Raw genomic sequence first — 24,378 nt, 5'->3', positions numbered from 1 at the left:
AAGAATTTAGAAATGCGTTCAGGCTCTTGCGCTTGAAATTTGAGATCCCTATGTGTCCCTGCCTAGGTTGTTGGCCTATGTTCATAGCGTGTGCTAACATTCCTAATTGGAGAGTGGTGCCATGAGGTGGCAAGCCGAAACTCTACGCAGAGGAATTTTCAAACGCTCCGGATTTCTGGTTTCCCAGGTTTCTGGATTCCAGATTTGAGGTCCTCAACTGTATTTTGATTTATGAAATCTCGGTACTTACAAATAACAACTTTCACCTTGTACAAATCTATCGGACATCCATTCTCATGACACAAGAAATATAAATTGCATATGTGCAAACCACCATAAAACAAGAACCTCTTGCAACAGCCCTATTGTATGTTTCTGATGTAGATTTTTGCATTGTTAAGGTTTGCAGTGGGGTAGACTTTAGCAATCCGCCTTATCAGCAACAGGCACGTGTGCTTTCACTCTGGCACTACAGTATAAATATGGAACATCCAGAAGTACTCTCCACTTCAGCCGGGCCGGAGAACGCCCTTCAGCACAGTAGGTGAAATGTCATCAAAATGACAATGCAGATAGAACCAAGAAGTCTTCCCTACTGCACAAAGATATACATACAATCTGTAACGGAAGTACATTTGATCATAAAAAAAACTTTTATATCTATATTTGTAAGGAATCTAAAATAAATTTTATTATATCAGTGCTACTGTACCTTAATGAATATTTTGAAAGCATTAATAAAACGTGAAGTGTATAATATATCTCTGGAGGCAATAAATTCTGTGGAAATCTTTGGGCCCTCCTGCCCCCTCTCTGCAGATGCTACTAGGGTAGACATAGGTGGATCTAGGGGGGGGGGGAGGGGGACACGAAGGTATGTGCCCCCCCAGACCCTTAAAAATTATGCAAGATTTATAATACGGTCCCATTATCATTGCGTTAATTTTGAATTACGAGGTATCCTTGTGCCCCCTTCAAAAAAGAAATCCTGGATCCGCCCCTGGGTGGGGACATAGAACATTCCTTCCAATACCTTTGATATCATGCATTTTCGTGTTTGGGAAAAGTGGGAGAGGCACTTCCCACAGTTCATCACAGAGTATTAGCATATATATTCCGTTAACACAAAATCGTGGAAATCTCAAAAGATAGAATATTTAAATTACTCTCGAAATACGCTAATCATATCCCTACCAGATGAAGTAAGTGGGAAAAATCTCAGAATTCTCGTTCTGGAAATTCTAGATACATATTTTTTTTAAAGAAAATTCATTAATACAGTATCTAATAAGGTATGCAAAATAAGGAGTTCAAAAGCCACCATTTACCGGAAATGGGATCACGTTGACGTGCGACGTTGCGATGTGAAGTATTAAAATATAATTTGGGGTAAGAAAGAGGAAATTTTTCCAAAAAATTTGATTGATTTATTTTATGACCACAATAAAATCATTAAAATTTCTAGCCAGTGAGTTATTCAATTAAAGGAAAGCGCTGTACGTGCCACGTCTACCATGCATGCAAATTATTGACCAATAGAATGTTTTGTTATATATTCCGATTTCCTTTACGTCACAGTACTGGTTAAAATTCCTTCTACGTGCAAGGAGATTGGTCAAATCTGAACGTCGTCGGCTTCCGGTAGGTTTGAGCAGACGGAGAGACCCGAAGGCCGCAGCATGAAACTTTCCTTTCGCCATCTTGTGAACAACATGTAAGTGGACTGTGTTTGACGTTGGAATTAGTTGTGAGATTTCTTGTCTCATTTATACTCTATCTAGTATATGAATGCTGTTAGCAATTCTTTGAATCAACTTGAAGCAGATAATCAACATTTATCTCCTTGAAATCATCGATAATTACGAAATTCGTCATTTTTATTTCAGCACACCTAACCTTCCAAGCCCGACCACTTGGCAATTGTCTCGCCAAGTATTTACGGGTGGTGAAAGTGTCATTGAAGTTCCATCTCAACAATCATCAACTGATACGATGTTAGTCGCTAAGTTTGGAAATTATGGCTTGTTTAATTCTGTCTTGGAATCTAAGCTTGTATTCAATTCGGCCAAAATGACCACGAGTTGTCCTTGTAGGTTTCGTGAGCGCGATCAAAACCGTGCTAATGGAGGAAGGAGCCGTTTCGGCGACGACAGGCGAAGTGGAGGGTTTGGAGGTACAGGTGATTTTGCCGGAAGGAACAACCTAAAAGGAAAGCAGCCAGGAGAGCGGCTGCGTAAGCCTCACTGGGACTTAAAATCTCTGCAACCATTCGCTAAGAATTTCTACGTTCCCCACCCTAATGTTATGAAAAGGTAATTTTAATGAACTGTTTGGAATTTATATGTACGTATGTTTCATTTCTTGGAGTATTTTCTTTCTCAATATGTGGTAAATCTGTGAACTTTTTTCACAGGAATATGCGTGATGTGGAGATGTACCGGTCTTCAAAGGAAATAACTGTTAAAGGAAACAATGTACCGTTTCCTAACCAACAATTTGAGGAGGGAAACTTCCCTGATTATGTTATGAGAGAAATTAGGTATGTAGTGGATATGCTCTGTTTTATTGGGATAAGGAAGTTAACGTGTTCAAGTTTGGGTTCATTCCTAATGACGCATTATTTCAATTAGGAAACAAGGCTTTGCAGAACCCACTGCAATTCAAGCTCAAGGTTGGCCAATCGCTCTGAATGGTCGCGACATGGTTGGAATCGCACAAACAGGATCAGGGAAAACTCTTGCTGTGAGTATTAAATCCTGCATTGATTTTAATTAGAATTGTCCAATCAAGTCGACCGTAGGTGGCCTATGCTCGCCATTTTGCTAATGACGCAGTAACAAATGGCATCTTTTGTTGCGCAATGTGCTGCATAGAATCTGATGCAATGGGTTTGAGGGTACATAGAGAGGGTTTCGAAGCATTTCATTTACGTCTACGTGGGATTATTTCGCATTTTAAATATATGTGGACATTCGCAGAGGGCCCTCAAAGTAATATATGACCTTGTTTTAATGCAGTCAATTCTTTGCACACGTAATTTTTTTTCATGGCGGTCACGATATGGAAGCGCCATTACTTGTCACGAAGCATGGGAACTGATAATGGATATTTATTATTGGCTTATTTCTCATAAGTGTCCTTGATTTGTTTCGGGACGGAAATTTTTCATCATAGAAATGGCCGGAAACTATTGGATAGCTATTCCGGGTGTAATTCCCGTCTTCAGTGTCGATGCGGTAGTTCGATAAGTTTGTATTTTCGGCTTGGGAATCTTTTCAGAAGTGAATGCTATAATTGTATCTACAACATGTAGCTGAGAATCTTGGAGAGCTGAAATTGGGAAGGAAGGTCAAGGACCAGAGACCATCCGGAGTAATAACCTGATAATTCTCTTTCCTTCCCTTTCCCCAAAGAATGTTAAAATGGCGGATTTTTCCGGAAATTAAACTTTCCCAGTGTAAGAATACTATCATTACATCAATTGTTAGTAATTCCAATGCACAGTAGATGTGCGATTCATTCGGTGTAAAACATATTTGTATCACCTGTCATAGATACAAATCTTGCCAAAGTTAAGTATTAATATGAAAATTTCCGGAGAAACGACAGCCGAAATTGGGGATTCCGAAGTTTAACTCGCAATATATCTAACATCGAATTTTTCCTGATAATTTCCTAATGAGTAGGAGACCTGAAGTATTGCATAACTTAATGTCTTGTTTAAGAGAACCCAAAGGTTCTTTGAATCTTTCCTTCAAATTTTTTAAACTGAATAATTCTTACACTAAAAGGCGAAGCTGTCTCCCCAAGTCGGACGGGACAGCCATCCACATGCGTTTTAGGGAGCGAAGCACGAGGAGTTGTCTAAAATGATATATCATCTGCCCAGTCAGAATAAGTGTGAAATAAAACCTCGCGTATCTTTTAATTCAAATAGATTCATTCCATTAAACGATATCGCAACAAATAACAGGTTTTCAGTTTTAAGTTAATTTAAGTGCGTACATTGTTTCAGCTTGCTACTTTCTGTTGTGGTATGTTAACATTCTCTGCATTTTGTCAAAATCTTTGTATATTTAATAGCAGTACATACGTGTGTGTTAGGTACCACCTCCTGCGTATGCATGAAGTAGGTTTAGTTATGAATTCTGCACATTTTTAGATTCAACATGTAATGTAGTTATTAGAGGATGGGTACTTGTAGCAAGATCCCTGTAATGCTTCATTATTTTGTTTTAAATACGCCAATCTTTCAAGTAAGATATTATTCTAGATTCTTGCAAAAGATGTTCACTTTTATCTGGTGTGATGAGTTCTTGCTAAGAATGAACAGGGTCCAAAATATGATTCTATATCTTGGGGTCTCTAGACCAGGGGACATGAGCTTTCAAAGTTGAAGGAAATACTCTTTATGCCTCGGATAAGACACATTAAGAAATGGTCTGTGTACGATTCATTTTTGAGAAGGGTAAATGAAAGGTGAATAAGTCATGTAATAACATTCAAAGTGCAATGAAAATAAACTTCTGTCAGCATTAAAATGTATCCTTTTTGATTACGCACGTGCCGTGAAAATGTCACTGAAAATGTTTAACGTGGGTGTTTCAGCATAACAGTTTTTCTGGAGTTTCCTCTTAAGTTTTCTTCAGTATGCATTGAAATATAAAGAATGAAAGAAAGGTGTTTGTTAATTAACTATTTTATCTCCAGTCAGTTGAATGTTAATCATGAATTCACGTATTGATTTGGAAAACTGTATGGATTCAGTGACTTTATATTGCAGAAGCAGTGGTGTGAGCGTATATGTATTTAATTAGTTCTCATCAGGTTTTGTCTAATTTTGTTGTACTTAACTAAGTTTGGTGAGTGGATACAAACCGCTGGCAATTACCTCATGAAACCAATATGATAATTGAAACCAACATGCTACGGAGGTTTGAGGTTGATAATTTGACAACTGGTGCCATACACACTGTATAAAGATGTGAGATCTTCTGTTTGCTTTGGGCTGTAATCGCTGTAGTTCCCTAAGCCATCAGGAATTATATTGATTCACGGCAAATTCTTGATATGAAAACCTTCAGGAGTTTTTTTTTGTCAGGGTAATCACCTTTCATTGTTGGTATATTTTCTGATATTTGTTATTACTTGGTGGAAAGACTACAAGACTATAGTAGAAGGCCTGTTTACATGGGACATCAGTCCATATGAGTCAATGTCTAATTGTAGGAACGAGAGAATGAACCCGAAAATGCACAGTGTAGCAACCCAACTTGTGTGAATGCATGAACAGGGAAAGAACCTGTTCAAATTGGTTCATGTATTCTTACATGTTCTGTTCCGGTCCACCAAAATCATTCACGTAAACAGACATTAACTCATACGTGTTAATGTATTGTTTAAACAGGCCTCAAGAGCATCAGCATTATGACCGCATTAGCTCTTAGTAGGCACATAGGTCTATCAATGAACTCAATAGATTTCATAAAATCTAATTCATATCATAGCCCAAACTGTTATTGTTCTTTTGTATTTGTGGTTATCATTTTTTTCATCCTCTCAATCTTGGCATGCATCTACCCCTATCTGGGTGGAGTGTGAGTGCTTATGGGAGGGACATTAAATTGTGGACTATGCCTTCGGTGCCCACGCTTTTCTCTGCCTGGGTCCCATCCTCTGAGTCCTCTACATTTATTTCCAATCAAATTTGTCAGTGGGTTGTGAACTCACTGTCAAATCTGGAAACTAATTTTAAGTATACTGGGGCTAGCCATGTTGATAACTTTTACGGTAGCCACCCGCGATGCACACTCTTAAACTCATTGTTTTTCGTACAAAATCTAGAAACATATATCTTTTAATTATAAGTGCTTGAATGAAGTAAATTTTAATGCATGTATTCAAGTAAATATCATGATATTATCGATGCATTTATTATGTATGCCTCCATTTGAAATTAGGCTCGTATGCATGCTACAGGTTGCATTAGTGGTTTGAGCTGTTGAAAATGTTCACTTTTTGACTACTAACTACTGTAATTACTGTGCATATACAAACAATATATTATTGAATGGCTTCAAATATTCAGGTAGGATAGTTCACATGTAAACACAGATATTAACAACTTGTTAGGTGGATGAATTACCATTGCAGTAAAAATTGAAGGCATTTAGTTGTAAATTCATTCCGTAGTGGTGATTAATAATATTTAATTTTATTTCAGTACATTCTTCCTGCTACTGTCCACATAAATCATCAGCCAAGTTTGTCTCGTGGTGATGGGCCCATTGCTCTGGTGTTGGCTCCTACTCGTGAGTTAGCACAGCAAATTCAGCAGGTTGCCAGAGAATTTGGATCTGCCACTTATGTTCGTAATACTTGTATTTTTGGAGGAGCACCAAAAGGACCTCAGGTCAGTCTCTATTTTCTCACCTTCAAAAATATATGCAATTTGTTGTAATAAATATATGCACTTTTTTGCAACTTTAATCTAAGGAACTGTTGTGCCGATTTCTTCCTGCAAGAAAGCTTTAAAGGGAATTCTAATCAGCTGGGGGCTGGTACCTATTCAGCCTAACTTTCCACTGTCGTATTTTTGCAGTCATTCATTTCTCTTCAGATGTTATTTCTGAATTCTTGGTGTTATTTTAATTCCAATGTATGAAGGTTACCCTGTCCTGGTGTGAAAACTATGGTTTTTTTTACATCCTCCCAATCTTGGCATGCATCCGTCCCTATCTGGGTGGAGTGTGAGTGCTTATGGGAGGGACATTAAAATGTGGACTATGCCTTCGGTGCCCACACTTTTCTCTGTCTGGGTCCCATCCTCTGAGTCCTCTACATTTTATCAATGATGGTGCTTGCTAGTAGTTTAAAAAATTTATTTTTGAATCTGGTAATAACTTTTAATTGTTGTAATGCTAGGAATCAAGAAAGGATCTGTTAATTTTCACTGGGTTGTCATTCTCAGTTCAACTTCTTAATCAAGAGTTTCCTTATCTTTGCTTAGTTATAATATTAGGCCATAATGAGTTTGGTAAGGTTATTGTGACATAAAGCTTTTAACAAATGCTCAAAGTTATCTATATAATAATTGCATGTTCTGTGTTTATAACTTATGCTTCCTCAAAATGAAGGATCAAGTTTTTTAATTCTTCACTGAAGAAAGTAGGAAAAGCTAACTACAACTAACAAATTCTAACATTTCATCTCCAAAATTAGTCTTACGATAGGGAGTGCTCTTTGGTCTTGCTGTTCATTTTCATTATTCTTTATCATAGGCATGTGCATTAGTAGGATGGTATAATGTTAATTTTGGCCGAAGTATAATGAATTTAGAATAAATTAAGTGAATTGAAGTTATTAAGTGTATTTTCAAAATAGAGTACATTATTCCCATGTCATGGATCTTGATCATTTAGATTAGGAAGTGCTATTTATATGTAATACCATTTACACTTACTTTTGCCTATGACACTCCTTAATCTTATTTAATATGGATTATCACGCATTACAACACTAATATCCATAACCTATATTTTTGGTGATTTTTAGTATTTCATGAATCTTATTTATTTTTTGTGAATATTTATTTTAAATATGCTGTTAAGACTGTAAATGATATCGGCTTGTATTTCCGAAGCTGGAATTCTGTGTTCTTTCCTGTTAAAGCAGTTAATATTTTTACCTTATTTTTCTCTGATTTCATTCGCCATGCTGTATGATGTAACTTCATTATGCACAATACTTTTTTCAGGCCAGGGATTTGGAACGTGGTGTAGAAATAGTGATTGCAACACCCGGGCGTCTAATTGATTTTCTGGAGAGGGGAACAACCAATCTTCGCCGTTGTACTTACCTAGTTTTAGACGAGGCTGACCGTATGCTGGATATGGGTTTTGAGCCTCAAATCAGGAAGATTGTGGAGCAGATAAGGGTAGGACATTGTGTACTTTAGATTTCCATATTCTTGTTGTGTGAATTTCATGGGGTTTAATTCTCTGGTCATGATTGCTAGTTCTTTGTTGTCATGATAGTTAATGATCTTGATATTTTTGTTACAGCCTGACCGACAAACTCTGATGTGGTCTGCAACCTGGCCAAAGGAAGTGCGAAATTTAGCCGAAGAATTCCTTACTGATTATATTCAAGTCAACATAGGATCTCTGCAGTTGTCTGCTAACCATAACATTCTTCAGATAGTAGATGTTTGCCAAGAATATGAGAAGCAAAACAAGTAATTGAGTTTTATATTTTATCTCATTATTTCCTCCTTATCCATGCATGCATGGTTTTTTTTACCATGTAATGAGTGTAATGGAGGTATATAAAGGAAGTGCTATCATTAATAGTGTTCATCTCATTTTGGGGTGGCACAAATGAATGCACTCAACATTTACTTTAAATTAGTTATTTTGCATGATAACTCATTTTATAACCTCTAAATATTGGCTTCCTCATCTTGCAGGCTGAGCAAACTTCTTACAGAAATAGGAGCTGAAAGGGAGTCTAAAACAATCATATTTGTCGAGACCAAACGCAAGGTAGAAGATATTACGCGAAACATCAAACGAGAAGGGTGAGTTCAGCCTCTTGTACCCTTTACCTTTTTGACCTTTATTCTTAAGGAAAAGTCTGATATTTATTTTTTACTTATAGTTGGCCTGCTCTTTGCATTCATGGTGACAAATCCCAGCCTGAACGTGATTATGTATTACGGGGTAAGTCTAGTTGCACTTAAGATCTTCTAGCTGTTGTGATGCTTAAGAAATTATTAATGGGTATGCTCTTCTTTTTCAGAGTTCCGGAATGGGAGGTCTCCCATATTGGTTGCCACTGATGTGGCAGCCCGAGGATTAGGTTAGTGTGCTTGTTCATATTATGATCCCCCCCTCCCCTGTATCAGCACTCGTGCAGATATTTATCCAGTGGCAGACTTCACTGGGAGTATCCACGCTGATTGGCAGTGAAATGGGAGAAGTGGTGTTGTACTAGACGGCCTTTTCCGAAGGGAGAGTTACAATATCACTTCCACCTTTTGAAAGAAGTATTAGACACAGAAAGATCTGTGTTGGTATATATGTAGATAAATATATTACCTATATTTATTGACGTATATACATAGCTATTGTGGTTTTGTTAATGTATATGATGCTAAAGTATGCTGTTGTTTTGGGAGCATAATTATTGCATCATGTCACATATTTTCAATTCTCACAAATGGCCTTAGCATTCATGAAAATGCCTCCAGATGTGAATTAGTCACTCTTGGCTTATCAGGTCATTTAGCAGATGTTAAACATAAGTAGTTTTATTTAAGACTTAAATTTAAATCAGGAAATCACTTCTGAAATGGATGATGCAATTTGGGCTCAAAGTATGCTTTCTCTCTCCTACTAATACTATTTATTTTCAATTACATGCTGTTTAGGTTGATCATAAGGCAAAATTTGGATGTTACTCCAATATCAATTGGCTTGTGTGTACCCCAGGGTGTTATATGGGAGGATACTCGACAAGGTGCCTGGACTCGGATTCTTGCATCCAGACCATTTTTCCTGTGAAATCCCTTCCCTCAGAGGGGTGGCTATGCGTTGAACCAGATAGTTTGCCTATTTAGCCCTCTTCAACAACCTCGATCCAACTCATAGTTAATGTTCCACAGTGGTTATGAGTCAGAAAATAACGTTTTTGTTTTAATTGAAGTGGTCATGGGAACCTCAGTGGCATTTTGACTTCCTAGTAATTATTTTAAATAATCCATATTTAAGTGGATTGTCTCATTGTTAATATTTTAGTGTAGTCGGGTTAATTTTTCATACTTGATATTGTTTTAATTTGATTTATATCATTAAAACAGCTTGAAAAGGGATTTGCTCATGTAGGGAATTTGGGAATGGGTTATTTCTGCAAGTGATGTGCTTGTTTTGAAATCACTATGACACTTAATAACGTATTGCCCTTATGTTTGTTAATATCTAAGTGGCTGAGTTAAATTAATTGTTGGATATTCATTTATTAGGTTCCCTCTTTCATCCATTGCTTCCAACAAAGTAGTGATTATCCTGTCCAATTAGGATTAATACCTCAAATCTTTCATTCAGTCATTAATGGGTTCATACATTTCTATGGTGTAGTTAATCGAATGTGACCATCCTTATAACTTAATGTTGTTACTTTTGCTCACTTCCACTGATTCAATCCATTCATATTCTTTGGGATTCCATGGAAATCAAATGCTTTTGCTGTGGGAAAATTAATTTATTGTAAGGATTTTCTATACCTTTAGTAGAGATTCTTAATAATGGGCCTCCATAGGGTAATGGTGATTTCCATGTTTGTGAATTAATGAGGCTTCTTGGGACCATGCACAATCCAAGCATGTCTCCCCTCTTTTTTGATTTTTCCAGTATTTTATCTGCGGGTTTATCCCGTTGCCCTCTGCCTTTCCTTACTCCTCCCTTCCTAATCCTACCTCATCCTTTTCCCCCATCTCTCTTCTTTCAGAGGCACATATTGGACGCACTGTGCCTCCCCTTGAAGTCACTTGAGCTGGAGCCGGGCCAGCCCGAGAGGAGAGAGTGGGGTCTGTTGTAAACTTTTGTCGAGGCACCTCCCGTTATGCTCTTAAACTCAATCCACTTTGGGGACTGCCTTTTTGGCTCTTCGTAACTGTACATGTGCATGGATTTCCCATTGCTGGAGTTAGGAATTCAAGATGATGCATTATTACTGTTATCTTGCCACACTCTCCAACACAGGTAGCTCATTATGTGAGACTTGGCAATAAAAGTTTACTTTTTTGCTGTAATACCTTGGTTGAAGTCCTAGCAGCTGTGAATAAGGGGTAAGCTTTTCAATCTGAAGGCAAAGAATGCTCAAGTTTCATACTTGTCAGTTGTTTTTGCAATAAAATACATGTTGGTTTCAGGTAGGTATCTATTGAGGCAAGTGTTACGATGTGGGTGTAATGATACCAGAAGGATAGCTGTGCGTATTTATGGAAAGTATAGTGTGGCGAGAGAAAAGCTTATTCTTGAGATGCAGGTTAAGTTTTCATGGGTGGGTGCTGTAAGCAGTAGGTGTCTTGCGTTTTCTATGCAATTTCAATTTCTGCCATGGGAAAATTCATGCATATGGGTTTGTTGAGTTGTCAGTTGCCTCTTGGCATTGAATAGAGAGAGAAGAATAATGATTGGGTTCAGCCATTTTAATGATACAGCTGTAATGGGTTGGGGAAATTATGGGAATAAAAGTGGGCCCACAGTGTTGGGCACAAGGAGGGCAGTTCAGCGTACGAGGGGCATCCCGGCCGGCAAACCATGGTCTAATCTGTGGTTTTGGAATAGATTGCCAATCCGGTGGTCCGCTCGGGAATGCTTATGTGCTGTTAGCTTGGCACTCCCTCAAGGTTTGTATAGTAGTATTTCAGTTATCAGGATATGCTCAGGTAAAGCAATTTAATTAAGAGGGGAAGTAATATTTATACCTGGGGGGAAACATATTTAATGCATCACATCATACTAATAACAGCTTTGAGTTAACTCTTCTTTTCCAAAGACCCTAAAGTATGCCTAAATAGTCATTTAACTTCTGTTTTACAGTGATAGGCAATACACCTATTGCCTATCAAAACATCATAGGGTTAGCTCCATTTGTCCATTGGCTATTTATGGCATTTCTGATAAAATTTAAATATTTTATGTAGTAAATACTTTTAGTTACAGTCCAAATGAAATGATTGCTGATTATTCAATTCATTTAATACAATTTTGGAGCACAGTGTAATTATTGTTTTCTTTTACTTCAATGCATAGATGTGGAAGATGTCAAGTTTGTGATAAACTTCGATTACCCAAATTCCTCAGAAGATTACATTCATCGCATTGGCCGAACTGGTCGCTGTGAACAGACTGGTACATCGTATGCATTCTTCACCCCAAACAATAGCAGGCAAGCGCGAGACTTGGTGTCTGTGTTGAGAGAGGCTAATCAGAAGGTTAACCCAAAACTGGATGAGATGGCGTCAATGAGATTTGGTGGTGGTGGTGGAAACCGTTTTGGAAATGGTGAGAATTTTGGTGCCAGTAAATCCAGTTCCTTTGTTATTAACATCCACTTTACTTGAGAATAATTTCATTTTTTATTGCAGGGCGAAATCGCTGGGGAGGTGGAGGAAACGGTTATGGAAACAGTAATGGCTTCAGAGGTGCTGGAAATAGGACCCAAGGAAATAGATGGAGTGACACTAGCTTTGGCAATGGAGTATCAAGTAATGTCATTGTTGAATTCTTCTCCTACGTTATGCATAGTCTGGCTCATGATATAGTGACTACATGCACATTTCAATGATGGGTGGCTGTTGTAGGATTTGAAGTATTTATGTAATTCATTCAACTTTCATTACATTCAATTAATGGGGGCTTATTGGTCTTCATGCTTCCTTGTTGAATGAATGACTATATTTGTTACTTACATGATATCAGTTAAAACTTGATCTAGAAAAACATTACTGTTTGGACGTATGCGTGGTAGCCATTTGTATTCTTTTTTTTTCTTTAGTGTTGTTTTAGTGAAGACAATTATCATTGTTGCATGAAATATAATTTTTCGGTTAGGGTCCATTTTCATTGTGGCTATAATTATAGTGTATTAAGCTAGTTATTTTCATGAGAGATTCCTTGGGTGTTTAAGCTTATGTAGTCATTTCTCCTTGATATATATGGAATTGATTTATATTAGTTTGGTAAGGAACAATGGACTGTGTGTGCATAGAAAAATTTAATTTTTCCTTTCTCTTTCAGCGTACAAGAGTTGATCACAATGAACTATCAGTGACAATTTGCAGTGGAAATGCGGACAGTTTTACGAGAACTCTCGGATGCGGAAGATGGAAGGAGAGAATCTTGTTTTTGAATCTTTTGTACTGATGTCACGTCAAGCTTGAAGTAGCTTGATAGATGGGGATTAGTGCAGCACTAATTTTGGATTCCATCTCATGGTGGTTTTTCAAAGGAACCTCAGTTCCGAAACACTTTGTTTCTCCACTAATTATGAGGATTTAATATTTCCATTTATTTATGCATGAAAAATGATTTAATTTGTACTTCACTTCTGAGAGGATATCCTCTTGCATTTGCACACAACCCTTCATGTTCCCAGTTTTGACATTCCTAACTTTTGTCATTCAATTGTGAAGGGCTAAATTATGGTGATTATTTGTTTTGTGTCCTAATATTTGTCAACCTGAACAGTGGTGTGTAAATCTTCATTGAGCAGTGTCATGACTTCATTTCATCTCCAGTGTTTCATTTGTCTTAGATGTAGCATTCCAGTGTTTCCACCAAATCTTAATTAGGAGTATCAGGTGTTGATTTATTTTGAGATTGTTAGAATTTTAATTTCTATAAGGAAAAGGTGTTCGCTATGTTGAACAGCTGGAATTCTTTCATGACAAGTAGTCCATTCAGACTTCATTTAGCTGGTCTAGTCGTTTCTTTTCCCTAAACTTTGCAGTGTCGTTTTTGGTACTAAGCTGTTTGGAAGCTGGTTCTTCCCAGTTTAATTAAGTTCTCAACTATGGTTCACTGCACTTAGTAAAAAGAATGAAGTTTCCCATTGTGTCCATAGCAGTATTAATTGTGCTTGGGAGCACATTCAAGGAAGTGAGATTTTTCTAATTTCTTGCTTCATAAGATTTTGGCATTTTGTTTGATGTTAGTTTTTCAAAATATGTATCCTTCTTATATCCTTAAACACTTTGTATCTGTTGTAAAATTCATTAAAAGACTAAACCATGCAATAGTTTTGTTCTGGCTTTTTTTATTCTTGGAAATAAAGCATCCAGTTTTCTTCCATTCATGTGTTTAGTACATTATTGAAAAATTAATGCATTATGGCGGTGGGGTAGCCAGGAATTTTATTTGAGGGAAGGGGGCAAGACAAAAAGGGAAAATTTTGAAAAAATTGTTCTATGCAGAATTAAGTAATTTTAATGCTATTTGTAATCAATAGAACTTCATTTGTTCTAGAAGTCTTTTTAAATTCATTAATTTTCAGCATTTTCCTTTCATTTATGAAGTAAATTGTGTTACATTTTGGACCTTCTCTATGCCACTCGAGTTCTGACAATTTTGAGGAAGAGAACCATTCAATTCTACAAATGGGAATTTTCTCCCTTGATATTGTTACCAATTTGACAAAGCCCTGGCAAGTGGGAAACATGAAATTCACAACCCTTCAGAAGTGTTGGTAGAACCATCAATATATGGTATACAGGGAATTGGTCTTATTTCTTGATTGGGTTGTAAATCTAGGTTCATTTAATATCTATTATCTTGGGCTATGGGAGAAGTTACCCTTGCTAATTGTTGGGTGAGTGATATTGAGCAAACTATGTATTGCTATTGGAGTTGGTAATAACTTGATTGAATTAAGAAAGGAATCCTCCTTGGGGTTAACCATGGGCACCTTTAATAAGTACTTAAATACTAATATTAAAGGAGGCCATGGGCCACGGTTGAAAGAAATGGTCAAAAAGCACCACTGGATAGACCTAATTTTTTGTAATAATGTCTGGGTTAAATCAGAACTAGAAGCTTGTACGTAGTGGAAGGGCTCCATATTATCAATAAAAGACTTACTTCTACAATATATCTTTAAAAAATACCAACTGATTTCAACCGTTACACCATTAACAAGAGCATAAAAAACAGCCGAAACTGGTCAGAATTTTAAAAATATATTGTGGAAGTAACGGTGTCTTTTTTGATAATAAATATTGGAGTTAATGTTTTTTCTTGAAGTGTGGAGGTAAAAATTCTGCTACAAGCAAACAACATGTATCTGATCACTGCAGAAGACAGACACATGATGCTAGGCACGGTTGCAGGGTCTAGCAGAAGACGTGGAGACAGATGGCAGGCTAAGAAACATGAGTGGACTAATGCCTTGAATTCAAGGCATTGAGAGAGTTAATGGGAGGACTGTTGGCTTTTGGATAGTCTAGAACAAGTTGACCTAAAGTGTGTAATGGAATATATGTTATTCAATCATTCAAGTTATTTTTTTCAACGAGGAATACATTATTGGAGATGCGAGTGAGTAACTGCTGATTGTAGGGAAAAGCCTGGTGCAGTTTAATTTGGAGCATTGTGAAGAAATGTGGGTGAAAAGGAAGGATGAAAAGAGCAGGCTGCTTGCATTTGAAATTGAGTGAAAAGACTGGACTGATGTGATCTGAGAGAGAGAGAAAGAAATAAGTTCTAGATGTAGAAGGGGCATAATCCATGCAGAGAAAAGCTGTGCCAAAAGGACGCAGGACAGCATAATCCATGCAGAGAAAAGCTGTGCCAAAAACAGCAATGGAGATGTGGATATTGGGCGAAGTAGAGACAGAGGAACAGGGGCGGATCCAGGATTTCTTTCTGGGGGGGGGGGGGGGGGCACAACGATACCCTGTAATACAAAATGAACGCAATGATAATGGGACCGAATTAAAAATCTTGCATTTTTTTTAAAGGGCCTGGGGGGGGGGGCACGTTCCCCCGTGTCCCCCCCTAGATCCGCCTATGGAGAGGAGTAGAGATAAGATGGATATAGCAGTATAAACGTCACATTTACAATGAGTGTAGAATTTACTTGTTCATGCATGAAATGAGGAGTAGTATAGGGACGAGGGAAATAAGAGGGAGTACTCAGAAAAATGTTACAAATAAATGAGATTTAACCTATGTAAAGTGAGCTACAAGGAATATTATCCATGATATTTATTATAAATAATTTTTATTTATTAAAAAAATTACTTTCTATATAGTAGATAAAATGAATGAAGTAATATTTATGGAACCTTTGATTATTTACTAAGTAGGTAATTCAAATTTACCGGGGAAAGAGGAATTGAAACAAAGGAGTATCAATAGTTTGAACACCATCTTCTGGCGTATTTCGGAAACTCGGAAATCGTGGCAAGCGCAGGAAGCAGGCCTATCCCATCATTCCTTGCGAACTTCCTTTCCGGCCGCAGAAATGGTAAGCACATGTTGTCTGCGTATTAAAATTAAAATCCTAACTCATCTGCGTTTAAATATATTTGAAAACTCGCTAATATTTACCTGAGATTCTTAATATGTTTTACTTTTGTTCTAGGGTATCGACATAAATCATAAATGGGACCGCAAGGTCGTAAGAAGGGAGCCGAAGTCACAAGATGTGTACCTCAGGCTCCTTGTTAAGGTATTATTTATATTACTTAGGCAAATGTGTTTATTGTGTAATGTTAGTGAATCAATTTTTCTCTAGCTGTTCTTTGTACTTTCAGCTTTATAGGTTTCTCGCACGTAGGACAGAGTCTAAATTCAACAAAATCATATTGAAGAGATTGTTTATGTCAAGGATTAATAGGCCTCCAATCTCTCTGGCTCGCGTTGTGAGGTTCATGAAGAAACCTGGTCGAGATGGAAAGATCGCTGTTGTCGTCGGGACGGTTACTGATGACAAGAGAATTTGGGAAATCCCGAAACTAACCGTGAGTTTTTCACAAGTATTTCACATGTTCTCGTGTGTGATCTTCACGCGGGCATGGTTTGAAAGCTCGTCCGCTATTTATGAGCGTCCTGTATTTATTTGCCATCATTGCCTCGTTGCATTTTATATTGATCGTACGATGTGTGGAGGGCAACGTAAGTTATTTTGAAATTCCATGTTTTTCACGCTGGGTTTATATTAAATTTGTGTACATGTACAGCATTCGTCGTGAAATTTAGTGGCAATTTATAGTGATAAGCATTTTTGGCTTTGTCTGTAAGTGTTTCTCGGTGGCACGAGCATGTGTTACAACGGTGAGCTAACTCGTTGGTTATATTCATTACATTTTCAGATATATTTTCTGATTACACCTCTGGAAGGGATTAAGGTTATTTGTAGTCACTGATTAACTATTGCCGCGAAATAATTCGTCGGAATGACTGATTTTTGTTTAATTTACATGCGTGAACTTGGCCAGTGTTGTCACCGTAGGAAAAAGTAGAACTTTTGTATCCTCGGGTGATATAAACTATCTCTGATCAGCCTGCTTTTTGTGTTTGGATTTTATAATGTTATATGCTTAATGTAACTCATAACCTTAATATAATGCCCATTTCAAATTAAAATCTACTTAATACCCTACCCGGAGCCACCTCAAGGGTGTTAGGCAATGACATCTAAGCTGGTTCGATTGGTGTCATTTTTCTGGTGCCATCAGTTAGCTCTTTCCTTTCTGTAGAACTATCGCTCTATCTCTGCATATCTTGCTCATTGTGATTATGTAGTGTACCGTAGTTAATTCTTCTTGTCAATTCATTGCATGTACACATGATGTCGTGTATACATAGTCACTCAGCCTGCATCCTAACTCAAATCCTAACTCAAAAAAGAATATATTTTTGCTATTTGAAAGTTCAGGGATGTGTTCCAATTCACACTTGCGCTTTTCATATAAAAGCCCTTGTTGATTGGTTTTGAGGCGGCTTCATGGAAAGCATTTCAGGATGACTGAAAATCGGTTCAAGTGCATGAAAAATGTCTGATGTGCTTGATTTTGAGCATTGTGATGTGTGTTAATGGATGCTCAAAAGGTGTAGTCTAGGATTGTATTCCTTGGCCAAGTTAATCATAATAAGTTGTCGCCAAGTAAGTCGTAAACAAACCATTCTGAGTGGCATGTTTGCAGATAGCGCAACAATATGGGTCAGAGCTAATGCTGTAGTTATGTAGTCTATTTGCAACATGCATGCACCATAAATCAGTCAGCCAAAAATATCCTTATCTTACTGCCGAACTTGTCACCCTACTCTAAATGGTTACTATTTTTTTATCAAATTGCCAATTTTCATTGTATCTTCACAAAATTTAGCATTCATAACTTATTTCATTTGAAAAATCCTGGGGGTGGGTAAAAGCAATGTGACAAACAGTTAAAAGACAAATAAGGATTTAGACACGGTCTCAGGCGTTATTTTGTGAAATTGGTTCATTATTGATTGAAATAAATAACAGGTAAGGTTCTTTTCTTGATTTCTTAGTGGTAACTTTTGCGATGCATTATGCCTCGTTCACATTACGATCGTCCGAGCCATCGTCGGAACTATCGTGCATTCACACAACGATGGTTAAAACCTGTGCTTCCCTCAAGTGCTGACATCTAAAGTGAACGGGAAATTGAATGTTAGCAAAGCTGTTGAGGTATGCATGGACAAGATATTACTGTTTTTAACGTGTATTTACCGAATAATTTTTCTTCCGCCCATATTCTTCCTTCCAAGGACAAATCCATGAAAAAATTGAGCTTCACGAGCTTTTCGTCTTTCTCTTGTCGCTTCCGTTTCCGGTCTCCCAGCGCCTAACCATCGTAAAGTGGCAACGTTCGGAACTACGTCAACTATAGTCAGAACTTGCATTCACACGGCTAGTTCGATCAACTATCGTTAGGACGACGGCTCGGAAGGTCTTAATGTGAATGAGGCATTAGTCATCGTAGGCAACACTTGACAATCGAAAATGAAATGCCCTTAAGTGACATCCATTGGTTACTACAGTGACCAAATACAAATAAGCAGGCTTTTCCACTTAATGTTAGTCGAAATGATTTCTAAGTTCGGAAAATACGAGACACAGAAAGTATAGCAGGGGAACAGTAGTGAAAAAGTAGGTGTTGGGAATATATGGCACAGGATAAGTTTGTGGTACTTGTATATTGTGTCAAAATGGACTAGATGAACTGCTGCCTATCGCACAAGAGTGCATTAAAGAAGGCCGCATTAATTAGACTGGCGGCTGGGTTGCGTATAATGGCCTTAGTGAACTTGGCTACAATCACTACACCGTTAACCATAAAAAAATTAAGATGTGCACTAATGCAGTGGAGGGCTACTGGTCTAGGCTGATGCAGTTCTGCCGCCACACAGGTCTCGAGAAGCCAGTTACATATTACCGGAGCCTATTGATGAATTCATGTTAATATGGATTTCAGTGGAACCCCTGCCATGATCTTTAAATTTTTTTGTCTCGTTTGAAGGAGAGGTACTCATGGTAACATTCTATTTTTAACTCAATTCTTTTTTTTAGGTTTCATTTTTAAATATTTTAATTTCAATCTTTCCAAAACAGTGTAGAAAATTGTTTTCCTTTGTAATCAGTGTAATTGTTTTTAATAAGAGGAGGATGATTATCATTGTTTCAATTTTTATCAGTAACATCAACTCCAAGCAAATGGATGTGAAATTCTGATGTGGCCTGGTTGCATTATGTTGAGTGGGTCAGGGAATGGTGGTCATTTGACAAACTGTGTTTTTCCCTTGTAATTGGTGGAAAATGATATAAGAAAAAATAATAGATATGTATACAGTCTTCTTTTCACAACACTAGAATTCCATTCCTATTCATTCTGGTTCTCAGCAGTTAATCATGTCATTCAGCAGACACAGTACCCTCTACAGAGCTTTAGAGTTTTTCTTCGGATCCCTACGTCCATTGTAGTTTTGAGGAAGTGAATTCGGTGAAACTATCAAAAGCACACTCAATTTATTGTCTCATTTTTGCAGTAGTCTTGTGTTTATTTATTTTTATAATCTTTAACATGTCATATGTTATAACAATAATATATCAATTTTCTAAAGGATATTTAAAATATTTTCAATTATTTGCCACAAAATATGAAAACATTTGAAAATTACTTTATTGATTATGGGCCGTAATAGATTCGGCAAAAGAAGGCGGCTGCTAGGCATTAACACAAAATTAGCAATCTTCCGAGCCATCGACAAGGTCAGGGCATATTGTGAGTTACCAGAAGAGATGGATGTAGAGGAAGAAATTGATAATGAGGAATCAGTTACAGTTTCCACCAAAAGAGAAATTCAGGAAGCTTCGAATGTCATTGAAAGTGATTTTTAAGCGTGGAGGAATGCAAAAATGATAATATGAATGTATTCAATGGATTTGAAAATATTATTTCATTAGAGTTTGAAAAAAATTAAGTAAACCCAAATTACTAAAAAGACCACTTGAGCAAGAGACTTTTTCCCATGTGTAATCTTTAAATTGCAAATAGATGTTCATTAATGCATGCATGAATGTTTAAACACTTAAATATGATGGTTTAAAAGACAGTAGTGCCTTTCATTTCAGCATGATATGAAGAAAGGGTGCCCATCACTAAGATCTCTTTATAGTGAACCTCCATACATCTTATTGCCCAAATTTTGGTCCTTTCCATTATGATATGAAGAGGTTTTACTGTAATTTGAAATATGAACTAATTTTTGATGGTAGGTAGAGGAAAGTAGGAGAATACTTTGTAAGATAATGGAATATATATTTTTGATAGTGAACTAACCTTTTCTTAGATAACTTTTTAAATTGCCTAACTTCTTAATGGAAGGAAAAGTTGTATATTTTTTCCTTGTTACAATCATATTATGTGATCCCAACTTGATTTGTCAAGGAAAGTTTTTCATCCCTGCCAGTGTTTTTGTCATTTTATGCGCATCTAATGAAATTTATTTTTCCTCAAATTACTTTTACATAGGTGTGTGCCCTCAGGGTGACAGAGAAAGCTCGAGGAAGGATCTTGGGTGCTGGTGGTGAGATTATCACTTTTGATCAATTGGCTCTACGTGCTCCAACTGGAAAGAACACTGTTCTTATGCAAGGTAACATTTTCTTTTTGAAATATGCCTTTTTCACTTTTCAAGAGTTATTTCTGGTGGATGTTGATTGCTTACAACTCAGGCCCTCAAAGAGCCTCTCATATTAGTTAATATATATCTTAAGAATCTGGTTGATAATACTAATTTGTTTGTTGACACCCTCTCAATCTTGGCATGCATCTACCCCTATCTGGGTGGAGTGTGAGTGCTTATGGGAGGGACATTAAAATGTGGACTATGCCTTCGGTGCCCACGCTTTTCTCTGCCTGGGTCCCATCCTCTGAGTCCTCTACATTCTCTAATAATAGTGCTTGCTAGTTGTTTAAGAAATGTACATTTAAATGTGGAAATAATTCTTCAAATGTTAGTACTATAGGAATTAAGAATGGGTTGGTGTCCATTCCCTTTATGAGTCCTGTTTTCATTTCATCTGTTATCTAGCATCTCTTTTCATTGCTCTAAATTTTAGGTTTATTGATATAATGGTAGTGCATTCTGATGTTGTATAATCCAGTTTAGTTTCTCACATCGCTTATCGGTACTCAATCTCTGTTTAGGTTCTTATTCTAGTGTTTCCTTTTCGTTGCTTAACTTTGTGAAGGCATTAATGATTTTTGTTTCCTTGATCTGAAAAAATCTGAATACTGAAGTCTCTTATAACGAGTTCTTAAGATCCCTGAAGATTAATACAGCTGAGTTATATTTCAAAGTGTTTTTTCCCAGTTCTAAAGACAAGAAAAGGACAAAATATGGTTTATTTTTGCATTCTATTTATCCATAAGTGAATGCATGACACAACAGTATCAATTTAAGAAACAATGGTATTACAATAATAAATAAAGCTTATATCTAGCAAAAGTTGTTTCATTTGTCAGTTGCAACGCTGCCAAAAAAACAATTTGATTTAATAATGCATGGGCAATTCTATTTACGTTGATAATTGATCAGCAAATGGAAATCCAATTTTTATTTAAAAATGATAAAAGTTTTTATTTTATTAAACTAGAACTAATTTTTGAACTCCCAATGATCAGTGCTCTCATGGAACAGTCACAAAGACTGCCCCGTAAAATGACAGAGTACTCGTACTTAGCGTCAACGGAATGGTAGAATTCATAGGAATGGACAGCAGTAGAGCAAATTCCCAGCCTCCCGAATGGTATAAGTTGTTAAGGGCTCTTTTGAAGCTTACATTTTGCATAGTAATGCACCATTGGCCTCCTTGATGTCAAAACCTAAAGAGGAGACTGCAAGGTTTCATTTTTTGCTGCAAATTTTACCTTTCCTTGGAGTAGTCCATCTGAAATAAGCTTACAACTATGCTAGGCACCCATTTCTAAATTTAGCAGGGGGATGGGGGCGTTATCTTGCGAGTCATGTGTCCTGGATTGCTTCTGAGGGATAATTCAGTTGTAGTGCTATGGCAAATAGAAGCACTTGCTTAAGGTGGATTACTTCCATATACATTTCCGCTTGGCCTAACTAACACAGATCACTCTGTGTAGTGCTACATTTGCTTTGGCTATACTCAATATGGTGGACTCAGGGTTCCCACTCAACTGTGAAAACCTTAAAACCGTGAATAACCTGTGAATTTCGTCTACCGTGAAAAAACAAGGAAAATGCCGTGAATTTCGTCATAATACCTTAGAAATCTCTCAAACTTGAATTTAGATCTACGATAGACAGATTAAAAGAAAAATCGATCTTTTGATCATGTTTCAAGGCTGAGTCACGTGCGGATACAGTCCACGCATTTATCTGCACACGTGTATTCGAAGCGCAATTATTAATTGGTCCGTGTGCCATGACAGCACATTGACCTTAAGCCTGCGATTGGAAGACATTAACCCTGGCAAAAAATCAGGCACTTCTTCACTTCCCTGCCACCCTGCTCTCTCCATTTTCCCACTCACACCCTTCAGCCGGACCTGAATGTTGCTAACTATAGGTGACGTCATAAGAGATAGCAGTTTCATTGCTGCGTTTGCATCCAAGGCATTGTTGCATTTATTACATTTTTAGTTAATGTGCGGCTGATGATTGTTACGTGATCAATATTTCTGCCTAAAATGCCTTATCTACAAACCGTGAATTAGATGACATTTATACCGTGAAAACCTGGAAAAAACCGTGAAGTTTATAATGTAGTTAGAGTGGGAACTCTGTGGACTTATACTGTATAACAAATTTATTTTCCTTGAAACACTTAAATGGTATCTTTTTTCATGTTAGATAACAATTTTGAAACTGTGAAAAATATGGAAATTATCTATAAATGGCTAGATAAATTATGTATTGCCTTACATTTAGTACACGGCATAATTAGCCTTATTGATCGTCATATTTTGTTCTTGAAAGGTCTTATATTAACTTTTTTCCAGTTATGGGATAAGATGCATTTTAGTAAAATACCAGTTCTCTTTCTAATTTAATTAGTCTATTCACCAAAGATCATTGGTCATTTTAACTCATTAACACAAGTAATAATTGTACATAAAATGGTGTATTACCAAACGTCAAGACACTTGTTATTGTATTTTGTGTGCACATTCTTTCTTGTGCAAGTTTTGGTCACGTCAATGCTTATTTCTTAAATGTTTTGATTACAGGTCGCCGTAATGCCCGTGAAGCTGTGAAGCACTTTGGACTTGCTCCTGGTGTACCTCACAGTCACACTAAGCCCTATGTACGCTCCAAGGGAAGGAAGTTCGAAAGAGCACGCGGTAGGAGGCGCAGCTGCGGTTACAAGAAGTAGATAGGATTTAAGCTACTTTGCTCGACTGTGTTCATTTTCTTTTGAGCAAGATCCATTGTAAAAGGAGGTGGTCAATAAACTTGAAAGAAAGTTTAATTTCACTCAGTTTCTTCTTAATTTCATGTAATGGCACTTTTCTCCTGTTCTGTGACCATTCTGGTACTCTCCCTCAACGAATTGCCGTTTTTACCTTTTTTTATTTATTTATGGGGATTAAAACATTCAATGCGGGCCTGATTTTCATGGAAGTCATCATAATCGTCCGATAAAAAAATGTTTTTAGGTTAGTTGTGTTTAGTACAGTTCCTTATGCAAGTTTATGTATGATTTGAGCAAAATTACTGTTTTTGCAAAATTTGGCACCACGTCAATCGACGTGCTCCATATCTCAATATCGCCAGGCCTAAAAAATAAGCGTAGTGACTATATTTCAGGATAAGTATAAATGTTTACGAAGCTTGCAGTAAAGCTATCTGAGTTGCTTTGGCACTGGGTTTTTGTCATTGGTGTCGGGGATCATCACAATTAAAAGAAAATACATTGTGCCATAGGGCCACATTGCTTGCTGTGAGTTATGAAATCAACATATGACCACGTGACCCAGATCAAATGAAACCAAGTTTTTTCGGTAAGCATAATTTATGCTGGACCAATGATAAAATATGGTTTTGTTATATATTTGAATGAATTGATTTCCACCGCTGTTACCTTGATTTACATGTACTTAAAAATTTTCCACGAAATTTAATCAGAGGATTCAGAATTAGTCGAAGGAAGCAAATGAAACACGAACTTCAATTTTATCTACTGGCAGAACGAAATACTTCCTCTCCATGCCACCACGGATTCAACCATACACAGATTCTGCTGAGGGTAATGCTCTGTTTCTATAACATGGTGAAAGTGCTAAGCAGTGGGCCTAATCTTGAAAAT

General features: G+C 37.0%; 2 protein-coding genes and 3 non-coding genes across 6 annotated transcripts; all 5 read left to right on the top strand.

Moving 5' to 3' along the window:
• The first annotated feature begins 1,607 nt into the window (after positions 1-1,607).
• Positions 1,608-13,801, top strand: LOC124169391 (probable ATP-dependent RNA helicase DDX17). Of its 2 annotated transcripts, XM_046547987.1 has the most exons (14): positions 1,609-1,714; positions 1,887-1,994; positions 2,094-2,312; positions 2,414-2,539; positions 2,631-2,742; positions 6,224-6,412; positions 7,757-7,936; positions 8,064-8,236; positions 8,468-8,578; positions 8,659-8,720; positions 8,800-8,859; positions 11,817-12,068; positions 12,152-12,271; positions 12,804-13,801. In XM_046547987.1, exons 1-14 carry the CDS (start codon positions 1,680-1,682, stop codon positions 12,815-12,817), a joined length of 1,761 nt encoding a protein of 586 aa, XP_046403943.1. In that variant the 5' UTR covers positions 1,609-1,679; the 3' UTR covers positions 12,818-13,801. The 2 variants fall into 2 exon arrangements, with proteins under 2 accessions (XP_046403944.1, XP_046403943.1); XM_046547988.1 differs by lacking the exons at positions 12,152-12,271; positions 12,804-13,801 and having other exon boundaries at positions 1,608-1,714; positions 10,507-11,998.
• On the top strand, positions 5,556-5,693 carry LOC124169869. The gene has a single exon (XR_006867265.1). It is a non-coding gene; the product is annotated as a small nucleolar RNA SNORA57 (small nucleolar RNA).
• LOC124169867 lies at positions 6,708-6,845 on the top strand. The gene has a single exon (XR_006867263.1). It is a non-coding gene; the product is annotated as a small nucleolar RNA SNORA57 (small nucleolar RNA).
• Positions 13,802-15,888: 2,087 nt separating the features above from the next.
• On the top strand, positions 15,889-23,546 carry LOC124169274 (60S ribosomal protein L18). The gene is made up of 5 exons (XM_046547836.1): positions 15,889-16,029; positions 16,147-16,233; positions 16,319-16,525; positions 20,567-20,690; positions 23,300-23,546. The coding sequence occupies exons 1-5, from the start codon at positions 16,027-16,029 to the stop codon at positions 23,443-23,445; spliced, it is 567 nt and encodes a 188-aa protein (XP_046403792.1). The 5' UTR covers positions 15,889-16,026; the 3' UTR covers positions 23,446-23,546.
• LOC124169868 lies at positions 20,847-20,984 on the top strand. Its single transcript, XR_006867264.1, has one exon. It is a non-coding gene; the product is annotated as a small nucleolar RNA SNORA57 (small nucleolar RNA).
• Positions 23,547-24,378: the final 832 nt, after the last annotated feature.

Source organism: Ischnura elegans, chromosome 12 (genome assembly GCF_921293095.1).
Source record: "Ischnura elegans chromosome 12, ioIscEleg1.1, whole genome shotgun sequence".
Taxonomy (NCBI): Eukaryota; Metazoa; Arthropoda; class Insecta; order Odonata; family Coenagrionidae; genus Ischnura; species Ischnura elegans.
Note: the sequence above shows the minus strand (reverse complement) of the source record. Positions and strands in the feature narration are given on the sequence as shown.

Excerpts from the sequence above, each read along its gene's own strand:
- LOC124169274 (XM_046547836.1), top strand. Across the intron at positions 16,234-16,318 it reads ACCTCAGGCTCCTTGTTAAG|CTTTATAGGTTTCTCGCACG; the intron begins GTATTATTTATA and ends TTGTACTTTCAG. Across the intron at positions 16,526-20,566 it reads GGGAAATCCCGAAACTAACC|GTGTGTGCCCTCAGGGTGAC; the intron begins GTGAGTTTTTCA and ends ACTTTTACATAG.
- LOC124169391 (XM_046547987.1), top strand. The coding sequence starts at position 1,680 with ATGAAACTTTCCTTTCGCCATCTTGTGAACAACAT. Across the intron at positions 2,743-6,223 it reads GATCAGGGAAAACTCTTGCT|TACATTCTTCCTGCTACTGT; the intron begins GTGAGTATTAAA and ends ATTTTATTTCAG. Across the intron at positions 8,721-8,799 it reads ACGTGATTATGTATTACGGG|AGTTCCGGAATGGGAGGTCT; the intron begins GTAAGTCTAGTT and ends CTTCTTTTTCAG.